This window comes from Schistocerca nitens, chromosome 1 (genome assembly GCF_023898315.1).
Source record: "Schistocerca nitens isolate TAMUIC-IGC-003100 chromosome 1, iqSchNite1.1, whole genome shotgun sequence".
NCBI classification, from domain to species: domain Eukaryota; kingdom Metazoa; phylum Arthropoda; class Insecta; order Orthoptera; family Acrididae; genus Schistocerca; species Schistocerca nitens.
Window position 1 is genome coordinate 843,085,952 of NC_064614.1, and position 26,829 is coordinate 843,112,780.

At 38.6% G+C, this 26,829-nt stretch overlaps 1 protein-coding gene across 1 annotated transcript in view; it reads left to right on the plus strand.

Annotated features, from left to right (window-relative positions):
- The window catches only part of LOC126263189 (ubiquitin carboxyl-terminal hydrolase 34), a 524,696-nt gene that overhangs the window by 151,674 nt on the left and 346,193 nt on the right, over positions 1-26,829 (plus strand). Inside the window, exons 18-19 of the mRNA XM_049960250.1 lie at positions 16,878-17,158; positions 22,647-22,848. Of these exons, the coding sequence (XP_049816207.1) occupies positions 16,878-17,158; positions 22,647-22,848 (483 nt within the window). The remainder of the gene's footprint in view (positions 1-16,877; positions 17,159-22,646; positions 22,849-26,829) is intronic.

Sequence of the window (26,829 nt, forward strand, 5' to 3'; positions counted from 1 at the left end):
CCTGATCTATATAAATGACCTGGGTGACAATCTGAACAGTTCTCTTAGGTTGTTTGCAGATGATGCTGTAATTTACCGTCTAGTAAGGTCATCCGAAGACCAGTATCAGTCGCAAAGCAATTTAGAAAAGATTGCTGTATGGTGTGGCAGGGGCAGTTGACACTAAATAACGAAAAGTGTGAGGTGATCCACATGAGTTCCAGAAGAAATCCGTTGGAATTCGATTACTCGATAAATAGTACAATTCTCAGGGCTGTCAATTCAACTAAGTACCTGGGTGTTAAAATTACAAACAACTTCAGTTGGAAAGACCACATAGATAATATTGTGGGGAAGGCGAGCCAAAGGTTGCGTTTCATTGGCAGGACACTTAGAAGGTGCAGCAAGTCCACTAAAGCGACAGCTTACACTACACTCGTTCATCCTCTGTTAGAATATTGCTGCGCGGTGTGGGATCCTTACCAGGTGGGATTGATGGAGGTCATCGAAAGGGTGTAAAAAAGGGTAGCTCGTTTTGTATTATCACATAGTAGGGGAGAGAGTGTGGCAGATATGATACACGAATTGGGATGGAAGTCATTACAGCTAACGCTCAAACGTTTCCTCACGCTGCAGCAGCTACCTGCCACCGGCTAGACGCCACCCGCCGCCTGAAATTAGGCGCCACCCAGGTGAAAGCGGCACGACGCTGTCAGTGTATGTATCAGCTGTCATTTTCGAATTTGAAGTTCTAGTTATCATCTTGCAAATCATGAACTACAGATAAACGATGTAAAATTGGATCGCAAGTGGAGAAAGGTGTAACATCTGCAACACAATATTTACCAGGGTGTATACGATCCGGGACAACCAGGAGATCCGGGAAAAATCTGGGAATTTTTTCATCTGTGGACAAAACTGGAAAAAAACTGGGAATTTTTTAGAATTCTGGGAATTTTTCAGTGTTTTAGTTTTCTGTTAAATTTTTGCAATTTTGACTGGTAAGAACAGATAATCTAACAAAGGGTATTACTGTATCCCGCTACTGCAGAACAACACTTCAACTATAAAACATAAATTAGAGAAAAAAATGAAAATAACTTAAATTGCAAAGGAAATGTGCCATATACGACGACGACCACACACAGTGCTCATGCAAGCGTGTGCCAACAGCAAAATGTGTCAAAGGCTTTAGGAAGACTATACAATGCTTCATAACAACAAATTGCCTCCGATGAGTGTGAAGTCACAAATGTTTGAATTAGATTCGTTTGAGCAGTTATGAGCGGGCTCAATGGACATGCGCAGTTGAGTCGCGTTTGAGCAGTAGATTCTCCTGCTTCTGGCTACAGAAATGTGGCTGTTGGCCGTGCAAGCAGTCGTAGCAAGCAGCTAGATGCTACCTGGGAAAGGGGGTGCCAAATTCATATTCTTGAGGGGAAAAAAAAGCTTGTTTCACAAAGTGCTTAGCATCCAGTGCACGTTTGTCTATCGATTATTGATATGATTTTGAAATGCATCCCTGTTTGTTTTTGAACATTTTTGAACACATTTTAAGTTGATTTCTGAATGAATCGTAAGTTGATTTGCGAATGCGTGCGTAGTGTACGTGATGTCTCTGTCAGTAGAATCCTTGACGCATCTGGAAATAAACTTTCCGCAGACAAAAGGGGACGGGGCTATACGAGCTGAGCGGAGTAAAGCCAAATGGATGAATGCCAATCACTGTCTGATTATCTGGTTGATTGCATTTGCGAATTATCAGCATTGTTATAATTACTAGCGAAATCCATAGATTAAGACTACCAGAATGGAAATAAAGACTAACAGGAATAACAAGTGAGAAAGATTATGTATTATCTTCTCGGTGTATCCAAGGAAATGAAATTTTGACAGAAAATTTTTGGCCAGATCGCTACACTAGTAACGACCAGTTGTACAGTCCCTGGCTAGCAGCTGCTTAAGCTCTATTCTGGAAAGTAACGCGGAAAACGTGTTGTACGAACATGTAACAACACATAACCGGAGAATAATCGCGAGATAACTAAACCTGTGATTCTGGCTGGGTTAGCGAAGTTAACCGGTGAACAAATTTTGACAATGTTAGGAATAGCTACAGAACTGGTGATGACAACACTGTTTGTTAGAACGAGGAAGTAGAAGAAATGGGGACTTCACACAAATTATGGAAGAATAAGACGATTCCAAATTTATATAAAAATTTCGTGATACTATATGATCTCATGCTTAAGAAACTGTTGCGTATGAATGAAATGTGAAACTACTTCCTAACATAAAGCTTTTTGTTTGTAGTAGGCCAAATAGGCATTTCATATTGTTGCTTCATGAATTATATTTTGTCGTGTTGTAAAAATGACCATTTTTGCCAAAACAGTCTCGTTTATTTGGTGTGTGTTACAAAATTGCTGCAATATTAGAAATGCCTATTTTGTTTTATCTAGCAGACAGTGACAAAATAGACGTAATCAGATCGAGAAACCACACCAGTCGTGGTTATTATTTGTATCAACAGCATTTTCAGTATTAGATAACATTTCGATTTTTCATGTAGCAAAACGTTTCACGAACTTTGATGAGGTAATAGATTCTTTCGGAGAAAGGAAAGCACGCCATGTAAAGCTGTAGCAAGATTAGAGAGAAAAAAAAATGCTAGGAGCTAAGGATTGAAGACGTGTACTTTCTTGCTTGTCTCTTGTCTTTATTGGTTTTATGTATCCTATATTTAATTTATGTCATACAAAACAGAAAGTTATTAGCTAACAGGCAATAAAGGGTGCAAATTTTCGGAAGAGTTCTTGTTCTCCTGATTACAAATAATCCCGTTCACTATTAATTGTGTTTTTTTACGAGAGGGGCAGGCTGTCAAACCGGCTGACTGGGAGCAGGAGAGGCACCACAGGACATTTCAATTTCCGTTGTACTGAATACAGTTTGATGGCATCCATTACAAGGTATACACGTTTCAATTCCACAGAGCGAAATACAGTGACGGGCGATAGAAGAATGATGTCTGAAGAGGCGTGGCACTGCACTTTGACACACTTACGACCAAATAACATGTCTTACATTTCCTCGGACACATTTGTTTTATGTTTCAGACTTTCCAAAAGACGTGCGCTACAAGATGAACGTATTTTTGATTTTTTTTTTAGTATTGACCCAGTTAGCAAATATCATAGATCCGGGGCTGATGCGCAGAGCATTCTGAGTTATAGTGGGTAGTCTCCACGTGACCCCTGTTTACATTTAGTGATTTTCCTGTTTCCCCTTAGTTTACTCTCACGTCAAATGAAAACAAAACAGATATCTGTGGCTGGGCGCTAGCAAGTGAATTAAAATACATTCACATAATTACGGAAGGCTAAAATATGTTATTAGTTTCAGATTTTATTTCATTTCCACCTTTCTGACAATCAAGCATTAATCGCTTTGCAAAACAATGAAGTTATTTTTGTCTGTTCACTAAAGAAATTTGACTTTTATTGACCTTTTCGGCAGAGACAGTCAATGCATTTGAAACGAAATGTTCAGTTCCACAGTACTGGCTAGTTTCAACTGTTTGCTGCAATTCAAGTGCACGTTTTCATCTTTCAAGCACGTATGGCATTATGCCATAATAAAGAACCAAACATGAAATAATACAGTACTGGTGCTCCAAGAAAATTTACGTCCCAAAAACCACACTGAAAAGCTTAATATCAGGTCGAGGTCTACTTCACTGGGAATGTGGATATACGAATGTGCACTTTAAGTATGCATTTTAAATGTGCACATTTTAGTATGGTTCACGAAATTCCAATGCTCTTGGAGTATCCTCTGATGTCTTGTTTCTTTTATAACATAATGTATAATCTTTCAATGTTTTACACGTATGTACATACGGGCTTCCTACGTCATGGTAGCTGCGCAAGCGCGGTGTCACCTGTTATCTGCTCTCTCTGGCAACTGCTGAAACGAACATTTTTCTAACAGGTTGTGGGAAAATATTGCGAATGGTGGTTTGAAAAGCGTTACTTTCAAAGTAAATATCCTTTTATGTAAGTGGAACTATGTGCGAGAATGTACCATGAATTTCTTAAATTACAGAGCCGACATTTATGTCATTATTAAAAATTTTACTGACACATTTGTATGATATATCTTAAAGTGTAACAGGTGCAAAAAAGATCAACATTATATGCGAAAGCTTAGCTTCTTTTGTAGCGTATTAACCTTGCAGACCAATATTATATGTGAACGCTTTGCTTTTCTTGTAGCAACACTATGTATTTTAATTTAAACTATTAATTTTCCCTGTTTGTGTGGTCGTGCTACTTAACAGTAACATTGCTGTTGGCTGACCACATCATGTGTCCTATGCTCTGAATATCCGCTGTCATCGGCTGGCAGGATCACATGACATAAGCTATGACTGGCTTACAAAAGCGGCCACTTCGGCCGGCGGTGGAATTCCAATGTATACTTTTGTAATACGAAAATACGCAGCGTACATATTGCTGCACACCAAAGATATTTCCAAAATGTGTCTTTTTCCTCTGAGTTTCGTTTTCTAAAGTGCCGGGAAATTCAACGCCCATGTATAAACCCATAACCATTCAAAGGATTGATAAGTTTTGCAGGGAAAATATACTGTCACTTAACACGGAAAAAGTGTGTTTTCACCAGAGAGAATGTGTATTTTTAACCGGGAAATCCGGGAAAAATCCGGGATTTTTTTTGCCTTGTCCGCTTATACACCCTGCTTACTTTTCGTATAATATAGGGGTGAATGCAGAGGAGGCAGCTTCAAAGACTTGAACTGTGTGTAGCACGAGTGCTTTTGGGAAAATTACGCCAAGAAAAGATATTCTTGTTTCAACAAAGATTGTTCTGGTATGAATGATTTTTCACATTAAGGAAGTCTCGACTACTGATATAAGTGATGGATTACCATTTAACCATCATGCGACATTTGCATTCAACAGGCAACATTCAGAAGACTGGTGTAGGAGTACTGCACGCTCTAATTCGAAACTACAAAAATCAACAGAGTAACTACTATTGCATTTTTGCATGAACGTGATCAGGTCGCTCATTGAGCATTCTTATGCAATACTGTTACTGGTGACAAGTTATCATGCCTTTATCGTTAACTTCCTAAGAAGAAATGAAAGGCTGAGCCCTATTAAAAGACCTAAACTCGAGCAAAGAATAGTGTGAACATAGTATTTTCCGTGTGGTAGCTCCAAAAGTGTGTTTTGCTCTACATATTCTTCCCCAAGGATGTGTCCATCACAGGTGGAATTTGTTGCCAACAACTGAGACACCTTCCGGTCGCAGTGTAAGAAAATCGACCGACAAAACTACACCATTTGTTCCACTGCGTGATAACGCACTCTGTTGATCTGAAAAACTAAACTATCCAGGAGATTGATAGGGAAGTCATCTCTCGGGCACTTCTATTGACAGGGAACTCATCTCTCAGGCACTTGTTTCTCGTAAAATTTTACCTTCCCTGTTCTTGATCGATCAACCGGCAAGACAACTCATTTCTAGAGGAAAATGCTCTTCAACTTACTATAGAAACATCACAATGGCAGTCTATCTTAATAAAGAATTAAGTGTCTGTAAGACTATTGTGCCTATTTTAACATGAAGTACTAGTAACTAGGATATTACCTACTTTTGAGTTTGAGAGGGTCTGTATTTACTTCATGTCCTGTATCATACTCAAGTATTATGAAAATGTGGCATTTCATAGATAAAACTATGTATTCACAAAAACGAAAAATATGTTGGTGAAAACAAAAGTGTCATTATGAATTTTGCAGTACTAAAAGGCTCTCGCTCCAACACTAACGGGTACTGAAAGTAGCAAGACGAATCTTGCTCGAGCGTTGTCTTACAATTCTCTTATTGAGTTTCTATCTGTCTGCTTGTAGCTCTGTTACAAAAGAATTGAAAACTTGGCTTTCAGTGAGTCTTGAAAGGCGAATGAAAGCACCTGGTACCTGGCACCACCATATGCAAAACTGCAACATATCTCATATTTCTGTTTACTGTTTTCAGACATGTTTGCTGCAAGCTGGCATATTACTGCGTAGCTAGTGAAGAGGTGCGGGAGATGGGGCTTACTTATTGGGCCAGTAGCCGCTATGACAGATAAATCACAACGTAAGAGACGAGAGAAGTTGTATTTCCCGTGAGGAACGTCTTTGGTGGTATCAAAAGCATTAACTGATACCCTTATATCACATCTCAAGAGAAAATAACTCACATTATTCAATTGAAATGAAGCGATAATATCAAGTGAATGTAGCAGGGTAGTTCTGTGCCATCAAGGAAGTAATTCGTCGGACACAGAGTTGCCATACATATACAGCATTGTTGCCAAGTTTCAGTTACACTACCAGGAAGGATAATAGCTGATGTGTTCTGTGAGTGGCCTCGGAAGTGGCTATAACTTCGTCTCAAATTTGACGGTGGCAAGGGCCGGAATATCCTCATTATATGTCAATGAGTCTTATTCAGATTTCGGTAACTACGTTTAGGAGCTAGAGTGTAATTACTTGTAATACATCGATGCACTGAGTGCAAATGAAACAACATAAATTAATTACTGCAACAATTATTTGTGTTTCTCTTTCTTAATTGGTCAGAATCCTTGAAAGCGTATTCACCAGACGCGATTTGCAATTTTGGAGCTTCTCCAGTGGCTGATTTGGCAATGTATCTTTGCTGTACAATATTGTTATTGAGATCACTGTCATTGGCACACCTGCCAGAAGACAGGCAAGACCTGGTTTCTTGTTGTCAGCTTTCTGATGGATATTCTGCTGTTGCACGAAACGTGAAGACTTAAGGTGAATTCGAATACTCTATATGGCGAAAACCTGATGTTTCTATTCTTACAGCTCTAACATTCAAAAAATAGTTACAATAAATGGCAGAAAAGTGCCTATGTACCAATAATTAATAATGCAGTCATAATTAATGGAATATGACAAACTCCTTCTGTCATCTGATAATTATGAAAAACTAAATTTTTTATCTCCACAGCACTGCAGTATGAACTCAAGGATCTTGTAGGATTCCTATACTTAATTTCATTGTGATCTTTTTCAATGGCAGTAGAGGAGAAGCAAAACAATCTGACTTGAAATACACTTATCGAGAGGGATTTGAATGTTTGGCTAAAGATGCAGTATCACATCCAGTGAGGTCTCAAGGATGTGAGCATTCACTCATTGCCATTGTATAGGCTAGGGCACAAAGAAGCAGGTTTCCCTCAAAGTAAACAATGAGAGATACTGTAATTAAAGCATAAAGTAACCATCTCGCAGGCGTAAATTTTCCAAATCACTGTCACTTATTAAACATGAATTGTTCAGTGTGTGTGTGTGTGTGTGTGTGGCAAAGATGGGAATTTGCGTCTGATGAGGAATGTTAGTACGAGTAGATAGGTCCTGCAGGCAAATTGGCTGTTGTGTCCCAATAGTGCAATGGTCAGCGTGTCTGCCTAATAAGCAGGAGGTCCTGGTTTGAACCCTAGTTGGGTACAAATTTTCATCTGTTGCTGTTGCTGTATTTCAACTTCCTGTGACAGTGTGGACTTCTGTCCTTCGATATTTAAGATGCAATTGTTTTTTGAGACAATACAGGTGATTTGTGAATATTTGTCTTACCATCAATGTAACAGGAGTTCAATGGCACCCATTCCTTAGTACTTGCTTTGTGATGCCACTAACCCATGTCAGATACATGCAAATCAGGTTGTAGTGCATATTTAGTCAAATAACGAATGATCAGTGCACAAGTATTTACAGTAGAAGCGAGATTGCAGTGAGCTGATCATTTAACCAAGTGCAACGTAGATACTCGTGCAGTGAGTCATTTCAGCTGCATAGCTGCAATAATATTTGCCAAGCAATTCACTGCAGAATTAATGTAATACCCGCATGATGAATGGAATACTATGTTCATTAAGTCAGATTAGTCAAGCTGATGCCAAATAAAGAGAAGTGATGATGCCATTACACTCTTTACTTCTGTAGTCAGCGCTAAATTATGTGTGCCACCATTAACGTTTCTGTAAGCAGTTTGACAGCATAACACCACCACATCCACTGACACCCTGTACCATTATCATCACACAGTTGTTACTCGTGATGGTTACAAGTTGCTGATGCTTGTCAAGAATAGCGGAAAGCACCTCATGAATGTGAAAGTTCCATTTGCATTACGCCTAGGACAGAGAGAATCCTAAATAACATTAAGAGGTTACCCAGCAAAGGGGAGAGTCCACGTATTGTCTCGAGTTGTTGCAGTTTGATATTAATGTAGTTCCTGATGGTTTCACGCTAATGGATTCTTTTGGCTATTAGAATACTCATATGGGAATTATCAAAGTGTAATTGCTAGAACACACTTAATAACACCTCATTTTGGATTGAATATGTCTCTGAAAGCGACATTAATTTGACACTTCCGTCCGTCTGCTGACGACTTACCGAATGAAGTCTGAATTGCATTCACAGTTGTGTTGCCTGCCACATGAATTCTATAAAGTGTTAGGGCAGCTGGCAGCCATTGCTGAATAGCCATGTGCAAATATCTTCACTCTTCTGGGGGAAGTCATCTTTGTTGAATTTTTTTCCATACTGTAATTACCACAAAAACATAAGGCTCATTCTGCTGAAGAACTTGATGCCCACAAGTCCTTAAATAAGACCCTTCGAGCAGTAATAATGCGTGAAAGGAAACTGACTGTTGGACAAAAGAATGGAGAGCTCCCTGCTTTTTGCGTTTCCGCTAGGGCCTACAATAAGAATCTGGTGTCATATTATGCTTCATAACCCTAAACTGTTTATTTTTTCATTTCATACTAAAACAAAAGCTATGACATGAGAAAATGAAATGACTTATATGCTTCTCAGAAACTTTAGTTTTTTGCACTTATTTTCTCACTTCATACTAAAACAAGGATGTTGATATGAGAGGAGGAAATGAAGTATACGCTTCCAAGACATAATATTTCCTAATGTGCTACTACTGCATGCATGAAAGCTCTGGAGCTAATTTTTGTGTTGGATAAATTTTGATATCACCTCACATTACTTTGTGAGAAGGTTCCTATTTTCTTGAGATCCCAATAGAGTGGACGCTTCATCACTGATTAATATTCTGATGACATGATACCCGTTCTAATTCCTCCAATGCACCTGTGAGTAGAGTCTCATGTTGGTTACTGTAAGAATATGCAGGCAGTTATGTCCGCTCACTGCAGTCAGAGCCAAGGTGATTTCTTCCTGTTTACAGTGAAGCATCTGCTGCAGTGGCCACGCTCAGCCAGCATAAACAAATTGCAGCAGCACTGGGCACTGCTAATCGCTGCACTTGTCACGAGCTGCGACAACAAGAGCGCACTGTCTCTGCTAACGATATTATGGAGTTAATACACCTTAATTACTTAACGTAATATACAGGACATGTGTTGGGTAAAAATTCAGTTTTTAATAACTAGCCATTGCATTAAAATACTTTACAGTGTACAGTGTTAATAGTATTGATTCAGATTGTGCGTGAACACACACACACACACACACACACACAAAATCATTGATTCTAGTGAGGGTGACGACTGTTGTCTGTTGAACAACAATCAATTCCTCAGTTGGCGTCGAGTGGATGAGATTTTTCAGTTACCTTGCATTGCAAGTATTGTGAGGAGAACTTGTATGCTAATGAGCTGCAACAAATCAAATCTTGACTAATTATCAGATGATTGTCAACATGGATTTTGTGGATGAGTATACCTTTAGTAACCAACCCACCCACCATCATTAAGAAAGATTTCTCGAAGGCGATTAGGAATGTGGTTTACCGAGTCTATCATATGATGAGAGTCGTAGTCAGAAATCTGCATTAAGACAAACTGGCAGAATCTGATTAGAACGATCTGGTATCAAACTGGAATTACAGAAATCTGATAATCTGAACGTCTGTATTGCAACAATGCTGCACACACAAATTCCTTTGCTGGCGTAACGGGTAGCAACTCTCTAAGAGAAAGTGAGGAATATGTCTACTAGCAGCAATGTAACGTAATTACAACCTATATTTGTGAGATGCAATATTTTGAATCGAACAATACACATCTATCTCAGTGGTGGGAAGATACACCATACCAGATTTTCTAATGACACAATAATAATAATAATAATAATAATCCCGTGTGAGATTGTTAGATCCCCATCGGACGCCTCCCCAGGTGGCAGATAGGGGAAAGCATCCCAGATGTGGGTGGGTGGTACCAAGATAATCAAATATTTGGGGTGGACCAAATACTAACACAATCCTCGACGGCTATTCAACCAGTTGAACCCAAAATCCAAACATTTCTGAGTGAAAATTACGGGTACTCTGGTCAGCGTCTGTGAGTTCAATGAGCTCGGCTAAAAATATTGGGTTCCAAAGGCTCCAACAACCTCTGGTCCTATCAGGTCTTGGTATTATCCAGGCCAAACCAATGAAACACAAGCAAACATGAACTGTGCAAATAAATTCAACTTTACCCCAGGTGGTACACGGCAAACGGCAACTGGAATTTCGGATTCTGGAAATTCCAGGCTAGCACAGCAGAGAATATCGGAGGTCTCTGGTAAGCTTTCCTACTAGCAGGAAAAATTCATTGGAACACTAAATATTAATACATTGATCTCAAGCAGGAAAACTACATAATTTCACATAAGAAATCGACCAACAAAAAATTCTCATCCTTGCTCTTCAAGAAACATGACTAACTGACAGTGAAACCTTGCATTACAGAAACTATAGCATCTTCAAGAGCAAAATGCAGCAAAAGGTAGCGAAAGGCGCACCAATCTTCGGCATGACATTTCTCGTACACAGATCCATCATCAACTCTGTCAGAGAAATCATACCCATCAACAATCGATTTATGACTATGCACATTCAGAGCACCAATAAAAAATATACTCATAAATGCACATGCCCCCACCAACGTCGAAAATAAGGAAAACCCAGAAAATGTCGAAAAATTTTGGAACACACTCGAAAAAACCATGAGCAAAATTCGCCAAGATGACGTGAAAATTCAAATGGGAGACTTCAAACGCTCAATTTGGGATAGAAAAAAACTGTAGAAAAATCTTAGGTAAAAATTCCGCACTCCAAAACGCTAACACCAACGGCAAACGGCTCATTGACATTTGCCAACAATTCAACCTCAACATGATGTCTCCCACTTTAGGAAAAAACAGAAAACATGGCGATCCCCGATCCAGCATCTTGGTGAATACCAGATCGACCGCGTTGCCATCTGCTACGCCCAGTACAGAGTCATCCACGATATTGAAGTCCGACGAGGCGCGAACGTTGACTCAGACCGCTGCCTCACACGTGTTCAAGTGAAATTCTCTCAGAAGAAAGTTCACTTCAAAAATCTCTGCATCCAAAAATTCGACACATCCGAAATTGAAGAAACCAATATCACAGAAGAATGGGAAAAAGGACCAACGAACAAATGGACTGACTTATGCAGTAAAATTATCAGAAAAGCCGAAGAAATAATCTCACTTTTTAAAAAAAGGCAAAACACCATGGTGGGACTCCAACTGCGATCAAGCTATCATCAATCGCCGATTCGATTTCCAAAAATACAACAGCAACTAATTCACAGGAAACCTGTAACATTTCGTTGACATCCGCAAAAAGACAAACAAAACCATCAGAAAAACCAAACGCAACTACATCACCAAAAAAATGAAATCAGTGGAGGACAACTTCGGAAACTACAACAGAAATATCTACAGAACTTTCGCAAACAAAATTAAAGGTTACTCACCACAAAATTTGACCTTCAAGAAGAAAATGGAAAACTCGCCCTCAACAACTGAGAAAACTGAAGAGTTGGCGTACTACTTTTCCGATCTCCTTAACTGCTCCAAACCAACCAAATGATTCCCACACAAATCCCCAAGATACAAGAAACCCGATGCCGATCCACCAATACAAGAAGAAATCCAGATTCACATCAAAAAACTCAAGAACGAAAGTCGTCAGAAGAAGATAGAATCGTCGCAGAACTACTGAAATTTCTTGCACCACGAACACTACAGGAAATCACACAGACCATTCACGAAATATGGCGAAGTGAAATACTCCCAGACGGCAGGAAATGTGCCCTGATCGAACCACTCCACAAAAAAGGCCGCAAATATGATGTGAATAACTACAGAGGAATTTCCCTCCTTTCAGGTCCTCATAAAATCATATCCATGTGCCTCTTAGAACGTGCACAAGAACAAGTCGGAACTGGAGAGGTGTGCAGATGAAAAAAGTAGTTTTTCACAATTATCAGATGACAAATGGAGTTTGTCAGATTCCACTAATTATTTTATTAGTTCATAGGCACCTTTCTTTCGTTTATTGTAACTATTTTTGGAATGTTAGAGCTGGAAGAATAGAAACACCAGGTTTTCGCCATATGGAATATTCGAATTCACCCTGTGGTGCATGAATTTCACTGCAGTGGACAAATTGTAATAGTCAATTTTCTGGCGCTTTCAATCAGTCATGATGCAGCAAATGCATGTAGGACACAACACCAGTAGGGAGTGCCGACTGCAGTGAACTGTGTGCATTTGCAGCCTCAGGGCTGATCGAAAATGCCAAATAAGCGACCATTAACCGACACAGAGTCTTCACGTTTCGAGCAACGGCAGAATACCCATCAGAAAAGCTGACAACAAGAAACCAGGTGATGCCTGCCTTTTGGCGGGTGTGCCAATGTCTCTGATCTCAATAACAATATTGTATAGAAAAGGTACGTTGCCAAATCAGCCCCTGGAGAAGCTCCAAAATTGCGAATCGCGTCTGGTGAATATACTTTCAAGGTTTCTGTCCGATTAAGAAAGTAAAACACAAATAATAGTCGCAGTTATTAATATATGACGCTTCGTTTGCACTCAGTGCATCGATGTATTACAAGTAATTACACTCTAGCCCCTAAACGTAGTTACCGAAATCTGAATAAGACTCATTGACATATAATGAGGATATTCCGACCCTTGCCACCGTCAAATTTGAGACGAAGTTATAGCCACTTCCGAGGCCACTCACAGAACACATCAGCTATTATCCTTCCTGGTAGTGTAACTGAAACTTGGCAACAACGCTGTATATGTCTGGCAACTCTGTGTCCGACGAATTACTTCCTAGATGGCACAGAAATATCCTGCTAAATTCACTTGATATTATGGCGTCATTTCAATTGAATAATGTGAACTATTTTCTCTTGAGATGCGATATAAGGGTATGAGTTAATTCTTTTGAGTCCACAAAGTCGTTCCTCACGGGAAATACAATTTCTCTCGTCCCTTGCGTTGCGATTTATGTTATAGCGGCTACTGGCCCAATAAGTAAGCCCCACCCGTACCTCTTCGCTAGCTACGAGGTAATGTGCCAGCCTACCATGTTGCTTTCGTTCGCCTTTTGAGGCTCGCTGAAAGCCAAGTTTTTAATTCTTTTGTAGCAGAGATACAAGCAGACAGATAGAAGCTCAATAAGAGAATTGTAAGACAACGCTCGAGCAAAATTCTTCTTGCTACTTACAGTACCCCTTAGTGTTGGAGCGAGAGCCTTTTGGTAATGCAAAATTCATAATGCCACTTTTGTTTTCTGCCGACATATTTTTCGTTGTTGTGAATACATAGTTTTATCTATGAAATGCCACATTTTCATAATACTTGAGTATGATACAGGACATGAAATAAATACAGACCTTCTCGAAGTCAAAAGTAAGTAATATCCTAGTAATTCGTGTTAAAATAGGCACAACAGTCTTACAGACACTTAATGCTTTATTAAGGTAGACTGCAATTGTGACGTTTCTATAGTAAGTTGAATTACATTTTCGTCTAGAAATGAGTCTTACAGACACTTAATGCTTTATTAAGGTAGACTGCAATTGTGACGTTTCTATAGTAAGTTGAATTACATTTTCGTCTAGAAATGAGTTGCCTTGCCGGTTGATCGATCAAGAGCATGGAAGGTAAAATTTTACGAGGATTAAGTGCCTGAGAGATGACTTCCCTATCAATAGAAGTGCCTGATAGATGACTTCCCTATCGATCTCCTTCATAGTTTAGTTTGAGTGCGTTATCATTCAGTAGAATACATGATGTAGTTTTGTCGGTCGATTTTCTTACACTGCGACCGGAAGGTGTCCGAGTTGTTGGCAACAAATTCCGCCTGTGATGGACACATCCTTGGGGAAAAATACGTAATGCCAAACACACTTTTGGAGCTGTCACATGGAAAATATTATGTTCACACTACTCTTTGCTCGAGTTAGGTCTTTTAATAGGGCTCAGCCTTATATTTCTTATTAGGAAGTTAACGGTAAGGCATGATAACTCGTCACCAGTAACAGTGTTGCATAAGAATGCTCAATGAGCGACCTGATGACCTTCATGCAAAACTGCAATAGTAGTTACCCTGTTGATTTTTGTAGTTTCGAATTAGAGCGTGCAGTACTCCTACACCAGTCTTCTGAATGTTGCCTGTTGAATACAAATGTCGCATTATGGTTAAATGGTAATCCATCACTTATATCAGTAGTCGAGACTTCCGTAATGTGGAAAACTGCAAGATGATAACTAGAATTTCAGATTCGAAAATGACAGCTGATACATACACTGACAGCGTCGCGCCGCATTCATCTGGGCGGCGGCCGATTTCAGGCGGAAGGCGGCCTCTGGTCGCTGGCCGGTAGCCTCTGCAGCGCGAGGAAACGCTGCAGCGCGAGGAAACGCTGGAGCGTAGGCTGTTTTGATCGCGACGAGCCGTCCTGCGGAATTGTTTCTGGAACTATTTGTTATTACTGGTGGGTAGAAAGTGAAGCGAATTATCTTCGATGTTCACTCACGCTCGTAACTTTAGACGATGACCGAAATCTGGTTAAAAAAAGTAAGAGATACAGTAGGACGCGAACACGCGACTAAAAGTTTAGACTGCTCGACCATTACCACTAGATCATGGCCTCACACAACACGACATCTCGGAAGTAGACAACACGTCCTCCTGACACTTACACATCTTCCAGTGTTGCCAGATTGTGCTGATGGTCCGACTTACGCGATGTCGGGGGCAGTCGGTTTTACTGGGCACCTTCAGTGAACGACTCGGACTTGAGTCACTGTGGCGGCCGGCCGGCGATCAGTTTTTATGTACCTTAAAGAGTGACGTATTCTTTAAAAAAAGTTTCAAGGTTAGTTTTTCGTGTATTTTAATTCTTTCGTAGATTACAAATTTTGCCGTCATTATTGATGGCAAAAAGTATAATTATCCTTTTTAAAAAAAGTGTGACAGTAGTTCTTGAGCTATTTTATACGTAATTGGTTTTTCTATGGAATAATCTAAGTGCTTGACGGAATATGTATTCAGCCAGGTAGCCCACAAAAGTTTAGTGTAAGGCAGTGAAATTTATGATTGCGCTTGTTGAAATATTCAGCTGCTGCAATTTTAGCCGTGTTCTTAAGGTCCTTACCTTACCACACCCTTGGAAAAAAAAGTAGCAAAAAACTTTTGATGATCAGTACGACATGTGAAAGCTTAGCTTTCTTATAGCTATGCTGTATGTATATTAATTTAAACCATCAACTTTTCCTATTTGTGTGTTCACATTACTTAACAGTGTTCTTGCTATAGGCTGACTACAGCTCGTATGCTGTGCTTTGAATGTCTTCTGTCATTGGCTGGTCAGATCACTTGTCATTAGCTTCGATTGGCTGATAAAATCACATTCTAGTCTTGCTCTCAATGCTCTGGAACCTACTGTGCTGTATACAGTGGAATTCCTGTGCTGTAGCTGGCATTTACACTTTTGGAATACAAAAATATCCATTGTCTATGTTGCCATGCACCAAAGATTGTTCCAAAACTTTTTTTTTTTGCTGCGTTTCATTCTCTAAAGTGCCGGGAAGTTCTATGCTGGTGTATAAAACCTTCACCATTCAAAGGGTTGATAAGTGAAAGTACAATGTCATTTAACACTGAAAAATGTACTTTCGCTAGATGTATAGAGTATTTTCACCTGGACAAAAGTGTATTTTTAATTGGGAAATCCAGGATTTTTTTTTTGTCCACTTATGCACAAAATATAAGGCATAAAAGCTGGCTGCTCTGGGATGAAGGGTCGGGGCTTGTCTCAGCAACCAGTGTACTATGAACTGACCATAAGCTTTGGCTTCCAGCATCCTCTGCTGAGGGGACAAGTTAAACTGTGCAATCTATAGTTTCCTTTACTCCTTTGAATATTAAGATTTCCTTTGTTCTTGAGGTTTCACTATGAAACCAAGATATGTCCAGTTTGGTTTGCTACATAAGGGTGTCCTAGTTGTAATCGTTTTTAGTCTTTTAAAGGCTCGTCATTATTTCTTTTGTTCTTGAGGTTTCACTATGAAACCAAGATATGTCCAGTTTGGTTTGCTACATAAGGGTGTCCTAGTTGTAATCGTTTTTAGTCTTTTAAAGGCTCGTCATTCATTTTTTGTTTTCTGAGCACCAATTTTCGTCCTGTCTGTAGTGTCTATACATTGGAAATACTTCAGCTGAGAGAATATGAATGGTAACTTATTATGAAAATATTAAAACCAAATGTTTCTTTAAACAAATGTACCTTGTTTTGCAGTATGACATGTGAAAGCTTAGCTTTCTTATAGCTATGCTGTATGTATATTAATTTAAACCATTAACTTTTCCTATTTGTGTGTTTGCATTACTTAACAGTGTTTTTGCTATAGGCATATTTTATACAAATAGTGTAGTTAAAATGTTACAGATTCTCATGTTCTGCTTTTGAATTCCTACAACAGGTTGAGCATTGATCAGCTTGACATTTTATGGAACTGCCTGGCTACAGATGCACAGTGTGCAGATGAGCTATTTTCTTGGTTGTTAAATCAAGCAAAGTCAAGAGATCAACATGCATTGGGTAGTGACGCTCTCAGACATCTGTATCTCCATAAACTGCCTGCCCTTGCTCCAGAGCGAATATCGATGACAGGGCTTGCTTTATTCCAGCAGTTGTGTTCCCTTGCACGTGATGCAGATATGTCCCACTTGTGGAAAGTGGCATTGCGAGTGTCCAACACTGGTAAGTGTAGTTACTAAAGTAAAGGAACAAGCTTTCCTGTTATCTTAGCAAATGAAGACAGGTAATAATACTTTGAAAATACAGTATTGTCATCTGAAAGAACTTGTACAGACAATTTGATGCATATATTGCTTGCCTGTGATATATTTTGAAACAATTCAGTGCACAGAATGTCATGCCACTATCAGCTCACCACCAGCACATTGCTCTCCTGGGCGAGTTTACACTCTGACTTCAGAACACCCTTTACAAACATGTCACATTTGCCTTCTTTTCAGATGTTGGTATTACACCAGGAAAATGTCTGCCTCATAAACTACTTGTCCTGATTGCAAAGCTTGTAATCTCTGAGGTTTTTTTATATCTTCCAGAACAAAACTATCCACTAGCTCTATAAGAAAATCTGCTAATATGCATTTCTTCCCGAAACAAGGTAAAAGTGTTGGTGGCACTAGTCATGAAAAGATGAAAGGACAACTTTTTGTACTACTTCATCTGTTTTTATTTGAATGGATGTTACTCTATCATCTGGTCAAATCTGCCAACACCTTTCTTATAAATATTATAGTCAAGAGCCAACATTGTGTCTGCATTTCATAATAGGCCCTGCTGGTGGCTGCACAACTACATTGATTGTTGACACACTGTGATTTGTTGACAGCACCAAAACCTCTCTCTCTTATATCCCTCCATTTTATGCACAACAAGTGGTTTCTTTTGCTTCAAATTATTTCACTTCATTTTGGTTTCTGTTAGACAGCAGTGGTGTGGCAAAGCTCCTGTTTGTTCACCATACAAGCACCAATGGAAATGCTGTCTCTTGATCCCACAAGTAATCAAACACAGCAGGTGAACAATATTGGTCCATGTAGAAGAGGAACCTCTGCAAGAGAGCCATACCTCCAGGTTCCTCTGTTCTCCTCCCACCTGTAGATGCATTACATAGCTGAAATATTTTGATTTTGTGGCTTGTTTTTCAAGTATGCGCAGAATTTTACATGGTGTAAATTTGCACATACCTTCATCAACTGTGAGATTAGCACACTGCAAAAATGAAGACCAGAAGACAGAACCAGTCACAGTTTAAGTGATGGCTAGATATGCACTGTTCATTGTGGCATAGGTGAAAATTTGACAAGATCACCATGAAAAATTATGGCTCATAATACCAGCAGCAAAAGGAGTGTAGAGAACTGGATTGTTTGACCAATAGTCAGTGAGTTTAGACTTTTTCAGAACATGAACATCAGTGATAATAGCAGAAAACAATTAAATCTTGCTTATCTTTACCACTTTCAACTTGCCCCAGATTCTGTTAGGCTTCACTGTATTTTGTCTCCATCTTTTTTCAAATTCTGCATTTCAGTTCGTCTCGGTTTTTTTATTCCAATTATTTCTGGTGGCATGAACAATGAAAAACAATTGCACGCATTTGATCTGATGTCAAGAGGTGCATGCACGCCAATTGCCTTTTGGGAAACATAAAGTATGAGCGGCATGTCCACAGCACTCGAGCCAAGTTCAGCATCAACATGTTTTTTCTGTAGTATTTCTTAATTTTTTTTCAAGGTGTAGATGTTGAAGCAAAAGGCTGCAACAATTTAGCTTCCATGTCTTCTTCAGCTGTTGAAAATGATAAGCAATAAGCTTTACAAATTGTATTGTCTGCAAGAAAAATAGGTGAATTATAATTGCATATATCTTCAGAATCTTCATAAACTGAATCCAAATCTGAATTGTCCAACTTTCCTCCAGATCCAGAGTCGTCAAACAGTTCGTCTAGCATTCTCAGAATTTAATTTGCATCTAAATTCTCTATTATAACCACCAGAAACGAGTAAGTTGCAACCAGTTACTCATAACAAACACGATGTGCAGCAGAAATGTATGTTTTATGTCACCTTCTGTAAGTTCAGACTTGGAGATGTGGCTTGGGGCAATGTGTAATAATAGAATTGCAGGGTGTGGTAGGTCTTTGAGTTCAATTATTTTTAACAGCCAGGACAAATACATCAAAAAACCATTCTTTAAACAAATTGACATTCACTCAGACTTTTTTGAGCTCTGTAATAAAAAGGAAGTGCCGACATGCTTGTTCTTGAAGGCTCTTGGTTCCTCAGATGCGCCAGTTACAAATGATGAAATTTATGGTCACAACTTAAGTTGCTGCATGGTGCTGTGGTCAGCCTGTCCTTTGCCAGCTTTGTGTCTTTGGCTGCTTCATTCTTTGAGCCAAATGCTTTTTATAGTTTAGCCCCAGGTTCGTCAATTTTGTATAACTGATCAGATACCAGTTTATTTTCTGAAACTATTTTTTCAAGTGTTTCACAAACTGCCTGCCTGCATCATTATCAGCTGAAAGTTTTTAACATGAAACAGCAGCATGCCTAACACTGTGACAATTTTTCCACCGGTGAAGTCAACCTGTACTTGCTTGGAATCTGTCAGATTAAAACTGTGTCGCAGATGGGGATGTGAACCTGGGACCGTTGCCTTTCCAGGGCAAGTACTCTACTGACTGAGCTCTTAATTTTTGGAAACAGTCCTCCAGGCTGTGGCTAAGCTATGCCTCCGCAATATCCATTCTACCAGAAGTGTTGTTCCCGCAAAGTACGTAGGAGAAATTCTGTGAAGAGAGTGTGTGTGTGTGTGTGTGTGTGTGTGTGTGTGTGTGTGTGTGTGTGTGTTTTAGAGACTGAATTATATATACTTAAAATAAAGTTTATGTCAACACAAAGATTGTTTTGAACACTACAGTGCATTAATATGATGGCGTTATTGGAAATGGTGTGGCCTCGCCTTCCTCCAACCTTTGCACAATCTTATCCAGCCAGTTATAGTGTGACTGCAATTAACATGGATCTGAACGATAGTACAGGTGAGCATTTCTCACGTATTAAATCATTGCTAGAAGAGAAAGGACTAACTAAAGTTTGGGGTTCACTCCTCGCATGCCCACACATGTATATATGTGGTATATGGGGGAGTAATTTGTCACATTCCATTTCGGCTTTCTGTGTGCTTTCTTTTTGCACAGTTTTAAACATCTATCCATTCCTCGTTATATATTTATACATCCAAAAATGTATCATCCTCATGATCATTATCAACCTGTCATATTTTGATGTCTTCTGCCTTCAGCTATCTTGTATAATCATAATATTAATACATGAACACAAAAATTGAAGTACCTATTTTTAATATGAATTGTTCAAGGAGGCCAATTTTTGTATGTAATTCGAAAGGTAATTTGCATAGATATGCAAAAAGAAAAAATAAACTGTGTATGTAGCCAATTAGTGTGGTTAAAGGAAATAGAAGCTTTCACATTCTCGTGATACTGATGTTTCATTCTCTACCACACATTAAAATTTCCAGTACCTGAACATCGAAAATTGAAGACCTACAAACCTCTGCCCTTTGCAGTAATCAAGTGCTACGGTAGAAATGACACACGGAAGTAACAACATTTTGGGAAATCACATTCTAGGAGCTTTCAAGTTTACGTTGTTCATTTGCAGTAAAATATGCATACTGTGCAGCTGAAATGTGAGAACTGCTAGGTCGATGATCGTGTCAGTGGTGAAAATCAACATATCGTAGTAACGAAGTCTGTAAATAATGTTGTACATTGGCGACGTTATTTTGATTACTTTTCTGTAAGAGTAACTTCGTGGTTATTTCCTGCCATTACCAGAAAATTTGAAGTAAATTCCTAATTTTTAATTTCTTCAGTCTGAATTAGTATGACTTTTGACTTTGCTTATTATGCGCAAACTGTATTTATTTTATGGTATGCCTAGAAGAGGAATGCTAATGGGGTCAGAGTGAAAGGCGCATAACTAGACACACCCAATTTTTGCATAGAGAACATAATAGCAGTGTGGACATTCGTAATGATAATGCATTTATTTTATTTGCAATCATAATATTAATACATGAGCGTTGAAAACTGTACAAGGAGGCCAGTGAAACTTATATAATTCCAAAGGAACTTTGCCGTAGATGTGCATGAAAGAAAAAAAATCATACATTAGGAGACGTAAAAGGAAATAGACACACATATGTGAAAAGTTTTCCTTTGTGTGTGACATTGCTACTAACTTTTATCAAGCTTGACAATCAGGTGCTATGGCACAAATGACACTCGAAAGTAACAGTGTTTCGTGACGTTGCATTCTATGAACATTCATGTTTAAATTTTGTAGATAGTTGATTTGCAGTAACACACACTGGACAGCAACAATGCCACAACTGCCACACCATTCATGGTGTTGTCAACAGTGGAAAATGAAACTTAGTAAAGAAGTCATTGGAGACAACAAATGTTTGTTATTAGGATCGTTTTTTCACTTACTTTGCTTAAGAGTAAATGGAACCAATTCTGCTTTTGTTTGCTGCTGTCACCACAAAATTTAGTGTGTTCATAATTTTCAGTATCTTCATTTTGAGTAGCTACAATGTCCCATATTATAAGGAAACTTGCTATTATCTTCTCTATGCAAAAGTTGGGTGTGTCTAGCTATGCGCCTTTCACTCTGACCCCATTAGCATTCCTCTTCTAGGCATACCATAAAATAAATACAGTTTGTGCATAATAAGCAAAGTCAAAAGTCATACTTATTCAGACTGAAGAAATTAAAAATTAGGAATTTAGGCTATGCCTCGAAGAAGAACATTAACAGGTTGGACCGAAAGACGAAGAACTAGAGAGAGACAATTTTTGCATAGAGAAAGTAACAGGAATAAGTCAGATGTTGATAATGATAATTCTATTTTTTTGAAAGATACATTTAAATTTGCACTGAACATAATTACAAATAATTTTGAGAGCTGTAATTGCTGTTTGTTGAATTTGCAGTGCAGATTTTTTGATGCAAGTCATTTTGCATCTGAGGTGACTTTATGTGATACAGTGACTTCATATTGTGCTGTTATAAGGGTAAAGTTAATTTGCTGCAATGAACACAAAATTTATTTTTCAACGCAGTGTATCAAAGACTCCCTTCGAATGACTGAACAGTTAAAGAGAAATCAAAGACTAGTTTCTAGAATACGTGTAGCTACAATGCAGCATTTGCTGTGGATCAGTTCTGCGGCTAAAATTTCAGACACTTTAAGATGCATGACATTTACTATCACAGATGATACTAATCTTTCTTATTAAGCGTCAGAATTCTTTGCTATGTGTTACTCCAAGTTTTGATAGTTAAGTAAATGGTTCAGCAACAATCATAAAGTATTATTACGGAGAATGAGTGTCTTGTCTGCTTATAGAAATAAGTTCAAAACTGTCAGATGAACAGAATGTTGGAGTATGAGGTGGTGAAAGGTGGTACTTAAATGAGATCTGTAGGAAGCCTTAGCATTGATCTTTATATCTTGTGCAGGAATAACATTCTCAAGATCCCCTCACTGCCAGCTGGAACTAACAGTCCTTAGTGACATAATGAGAACAAGAAATGTGTTCTTTTTTTTCTCTCTCCAGATGTAAGTATGGCTGCCATTCAGTACCTCAACAGTTACTATGTGGGACGTCAGCTGGATCACGAGTCAGAATTTGTATCACAATGCATGGCACATTTGGGAGTAGCTACTGCTGATCTTGAAGTAGCCGAGGAGTCCAGCTTGCTTTGCATACAACGAGCTCTGTTGCTGCTGAAAACACACCTGGAGACATTTCGGCGCAGGTAAGACCAATTTTGTGCTTGAGTCATCTTTTCTAGCTAGTTACAAATTTTGTGTAACAATACAGATCCAAGTTCTTATTTACTCTACATCTAATTGTGCGAAGTGTGTAAGTGTATATTGAAAAACTGTTTTAATCATTGAAGATTCTTGTTCAGCTATTTGTGATATCCAGGCAGACCAGAAGGTGTGATGACATGATGAAAATGTCTCTGCTTGGCAGGAAAGACTATGTTTTAGATCAAAGATGCATAGCTTAATCAATTTAACTGCACTTTGTCCAACATTATTGCACCCATGAAGTGTGATTCAGGGATGGCTGCAAAATACCCATCTACAACTTCCTCATTGGACTGAAAAACATTTTCAAGCCACCAGTTTCTTCCGTGAGGATGTGTCTGATAGATGTGGAACCCTGAACCTTTTTTGTATTATTTTCCTTACTGTGCAGCAAGTTTAATATCTGAGTGTCCTGTGTACTCCCTTCAGAGATGCAGCAAGTAATATCTCTGTACAGATCTGTTTCGAGACCCCAAACTGGGGATTGTAGCAAGTCAGGTGCCAAAAATCACTTAACACAATGTAGTGCTTTTGCATAAAAGCCAGGGATCCAATATGCCTCCGCTATTATAATTTTATAAATAATTTGTTCAGTCCTGACTTGTATATAGTTGCACTAGATACGTATTTGGAGGGCCAATGTGTTTTAGGTTGCTAGGCACTGTTCAAGTGAGGGCAGACGCCAGTGACCAGTCTGTATTAGAACCAGCCCAATATACTGAAGCTGGGATGTCTCATCTCTCAACAGGGCATCTTGTTACAATGAGACATGCTGTGAAAGTCCCAACACATCTGCAATTATTGTTGATGTACAGCAAAGTCACTAAACCAACTTTAGAGTAGCCATTTAAAGATGGCAAACACACATCTGCAAATTGAGTTCTGTATAGAGGTAGTAGTAAAGTAATAAATTAAAATGTCACTCCTAATGTTGAAATTTTACTATATGCCATTGCCATTTTAAGCAGACACTAGTTCTTCAGCATCCCTTGGACTGTGTGTTGTACATACAGTGATATAATTTTGAAGGTACATTCAGTGGTATGTGTGGATACTGTCCACAGACTGTGATGTGAATAGAGTCTGTAATAAAGAAGTAATAAATTTAAGCTCCACATCTGAGGTGGTGGTTTACTGCATGGACTGTATATTTAGTAAGCAATAAACATCTTTCCTTTCATCATTTTGCAGGGGTATTGGGGAGGAAAAGTTTCATAAAGGTTTGAAAATTTGTGCGGCATGTGTGCTTGATTCAAGACAAACAAATAGTTTCTAAATTTAATACTTGCCTTGTTGTGTTAAACATTTAACATGAGGGTGTGCCTCTTAATGAGAAGAATACAACAGCATTTAAAATTTTTGAATTCAATAAGTAATTATGAAGAATATGTGAAATCAAATTTTGGTTGCATGTGGAAGCTGTTAGATAGGCACTCTGCAATTGAAACCGGGTTCTCGGTCAGTGCACAAGATGTCAAGTGTGTAAAATTCAGTACTTTATCAACATTTGTTCTCACTAAAATATTTAAAAACGTAAAGCACCTTGTCCAAAAGTGCATGTCCATGTACATGTTGCTCACAGATGCTTGTTACATCATACAAAAAAGGTATACAACAGCACATCTGTTTGTATGTGCTGGGCATTTACTAACTAACCAGTGCAAATCCACTGGTCCACAGAATGTGGATTCGCATTGGTTAGTGTGTGTCCACCATATGTAAAACAGATGTGCTGTTGTGTGCTGTGTTTGTGTAAAGTAACAAGCTCCTTTGAGCAATATGTATATGGGCATGGCATTTTTGACAGGGTGCTTTATGTTTTTAAATGTTTTAGTGATGACAGATGTTTATAATGTCAAGTGGAAAAACTCATGACAGACATCTTATGTGTAGGTTCAGTGTAAAATGAACATACTTTACAACAGAAAGATGGTAATGACCAGACGATGGCAGCAGTGCCCGTTGGATAAGGTCATTTTAAATAAAAAAAATTATACACTCTTAGCTTTTGAATGGTTTTTAACAATTAAAACAGGTTGCCCTTAAGTACTCTGAAAATGAGAAAATTCAATTAGTAATATAGAGTAGTCCAGGTGGGCAATACCATTGCTGCTTCATTATTCTTCCACACAAGATCTTGTTCCATGTGCTTAAAATGTATAGTGTGTGCTCTGTTAAACTTTAAGCTACCCAGAAGTCACTTCTCAGTTGCTGGGGCACTCTGTGCCCTCCAGTTAGTAGTGAGAAAATGATTTACAATAGCCAGTGCCTATTGGGAAACTACAGTTCAAGATGACTGTATCCCCTGCATGATCTTTTCTCACTGATAGAAGAAGAGCAGTTGCAAGTAATGAACAGAAACTTTGATCAGTAAAGCTAGACACTTGATCAGTCCTCCCAAACATAGGGACGAGGTGAAGTAGTGCTCACCAGACTCAGAGTAGAGCACAGCCATGGGACTCACTGCTATCTTTTTGGACAAGAGGATCCACCAGTAGACATTCTATTTTAATATAACCCTGTCTAGACACCACACATATTTTAACTTGTTGCATTGAGTCAGACCACCTACCGGAGCTGTTATGTGCGGGTTTTTAATGCCTTACAGGTTGACTGGTTCACCTGTTAGTTTTTATTGCTATCAGCTAGTCAAATTTAGGCTAAGTTCATGACGGAAATCTGATTTGAAAACACACGTTAACATTTGACAACTGATCATATAAGTGCACACAGAGACATGGTTACAAAGATAGAAGGTGCTCTTGTGCTGTTCAATTGATTGTGTTGTTTCAGGTGTGTTTCTCTTATTTTTGTTTGTTGGATGTTACAAAGACCAAGTGAAACCGAAGGCAAGAATGTTGACACCAGACTACTAATTGACAAAGTAGAAAAAAGGCCAGCACTGTATCGCATTTGCATAAAAATAAAATTTTGAAATCATGATCTTGGGGAAAAATTGACTTTTATCTCCTTTGAGTAAAATGATTCAAGAAAAAGAGAAAAATACAGATAAGAAGACTTTATCGTTAACTTTTTCATTCATATCATATGATATGTATGTTAAAGTGGATGTTCCGTAACAATCCAGTTGCTAAACTTAACCGAAATATTATCTATTGATGAAGTGGGTTATCCATTGTGGGTAGTATTTATACTTGTGAGATTTCCTTCCAAGATGTCATGTTTAAATCCATCTCTGATTCCAACATAGTTAGGAAATACTGTAATTGGTTTTAGCATGTGTTCAGCACTACCCACACTGACATTGAATGGGTGATGTATCATTCTCTACTTATTAAACTCTGTACTAAAAGTATGCTTAACATATTCAACATATCTATGTACTAAAATTAGCCAATAGCTAAATATACTTTTTTCATAAGTCAGTTTCTACCCTCTGTAAGGACTCGTTAAATTTTCCCAACAACCCACATGCTCTGTCACACATGATCACATTAGAAAGCACCATGATGGAGTTTTCTGTTAAAAGGTTGTTGTGGTATATCCAAGTCAAATAGTCAAATATTTTCCAGTGAGTTGTTTTGTGTACAATGGAATCTCTGAAAATTCCTGAGTCACTGCCTCTTCCATAAACTTGAACGTATACCCAGATAAAGCACATAGAGCCAGCAGCACTGGAGAAAAATATGTTTATAAGGACTTGAATGTTCTCAATTTTGCATTCCAATGTGTTTACCATTAGAGCTTTCATACAGCTAAGAAATATTGTGTACTACTCAAATCCTTGGGATATTTCAAACCATTTTTCTTTATCTGGTATAAGCATTATGTGTCCTTTAATTTCAGGCAGATAACTTTGCATGCTCGCAAAATTATGCCAGATATATTCTATTTTCCAGTTTTATATGGGTAGAAGAGCTCTGCCACTGAACAAATGCTTGCATGATATCTGAAACTGAAAT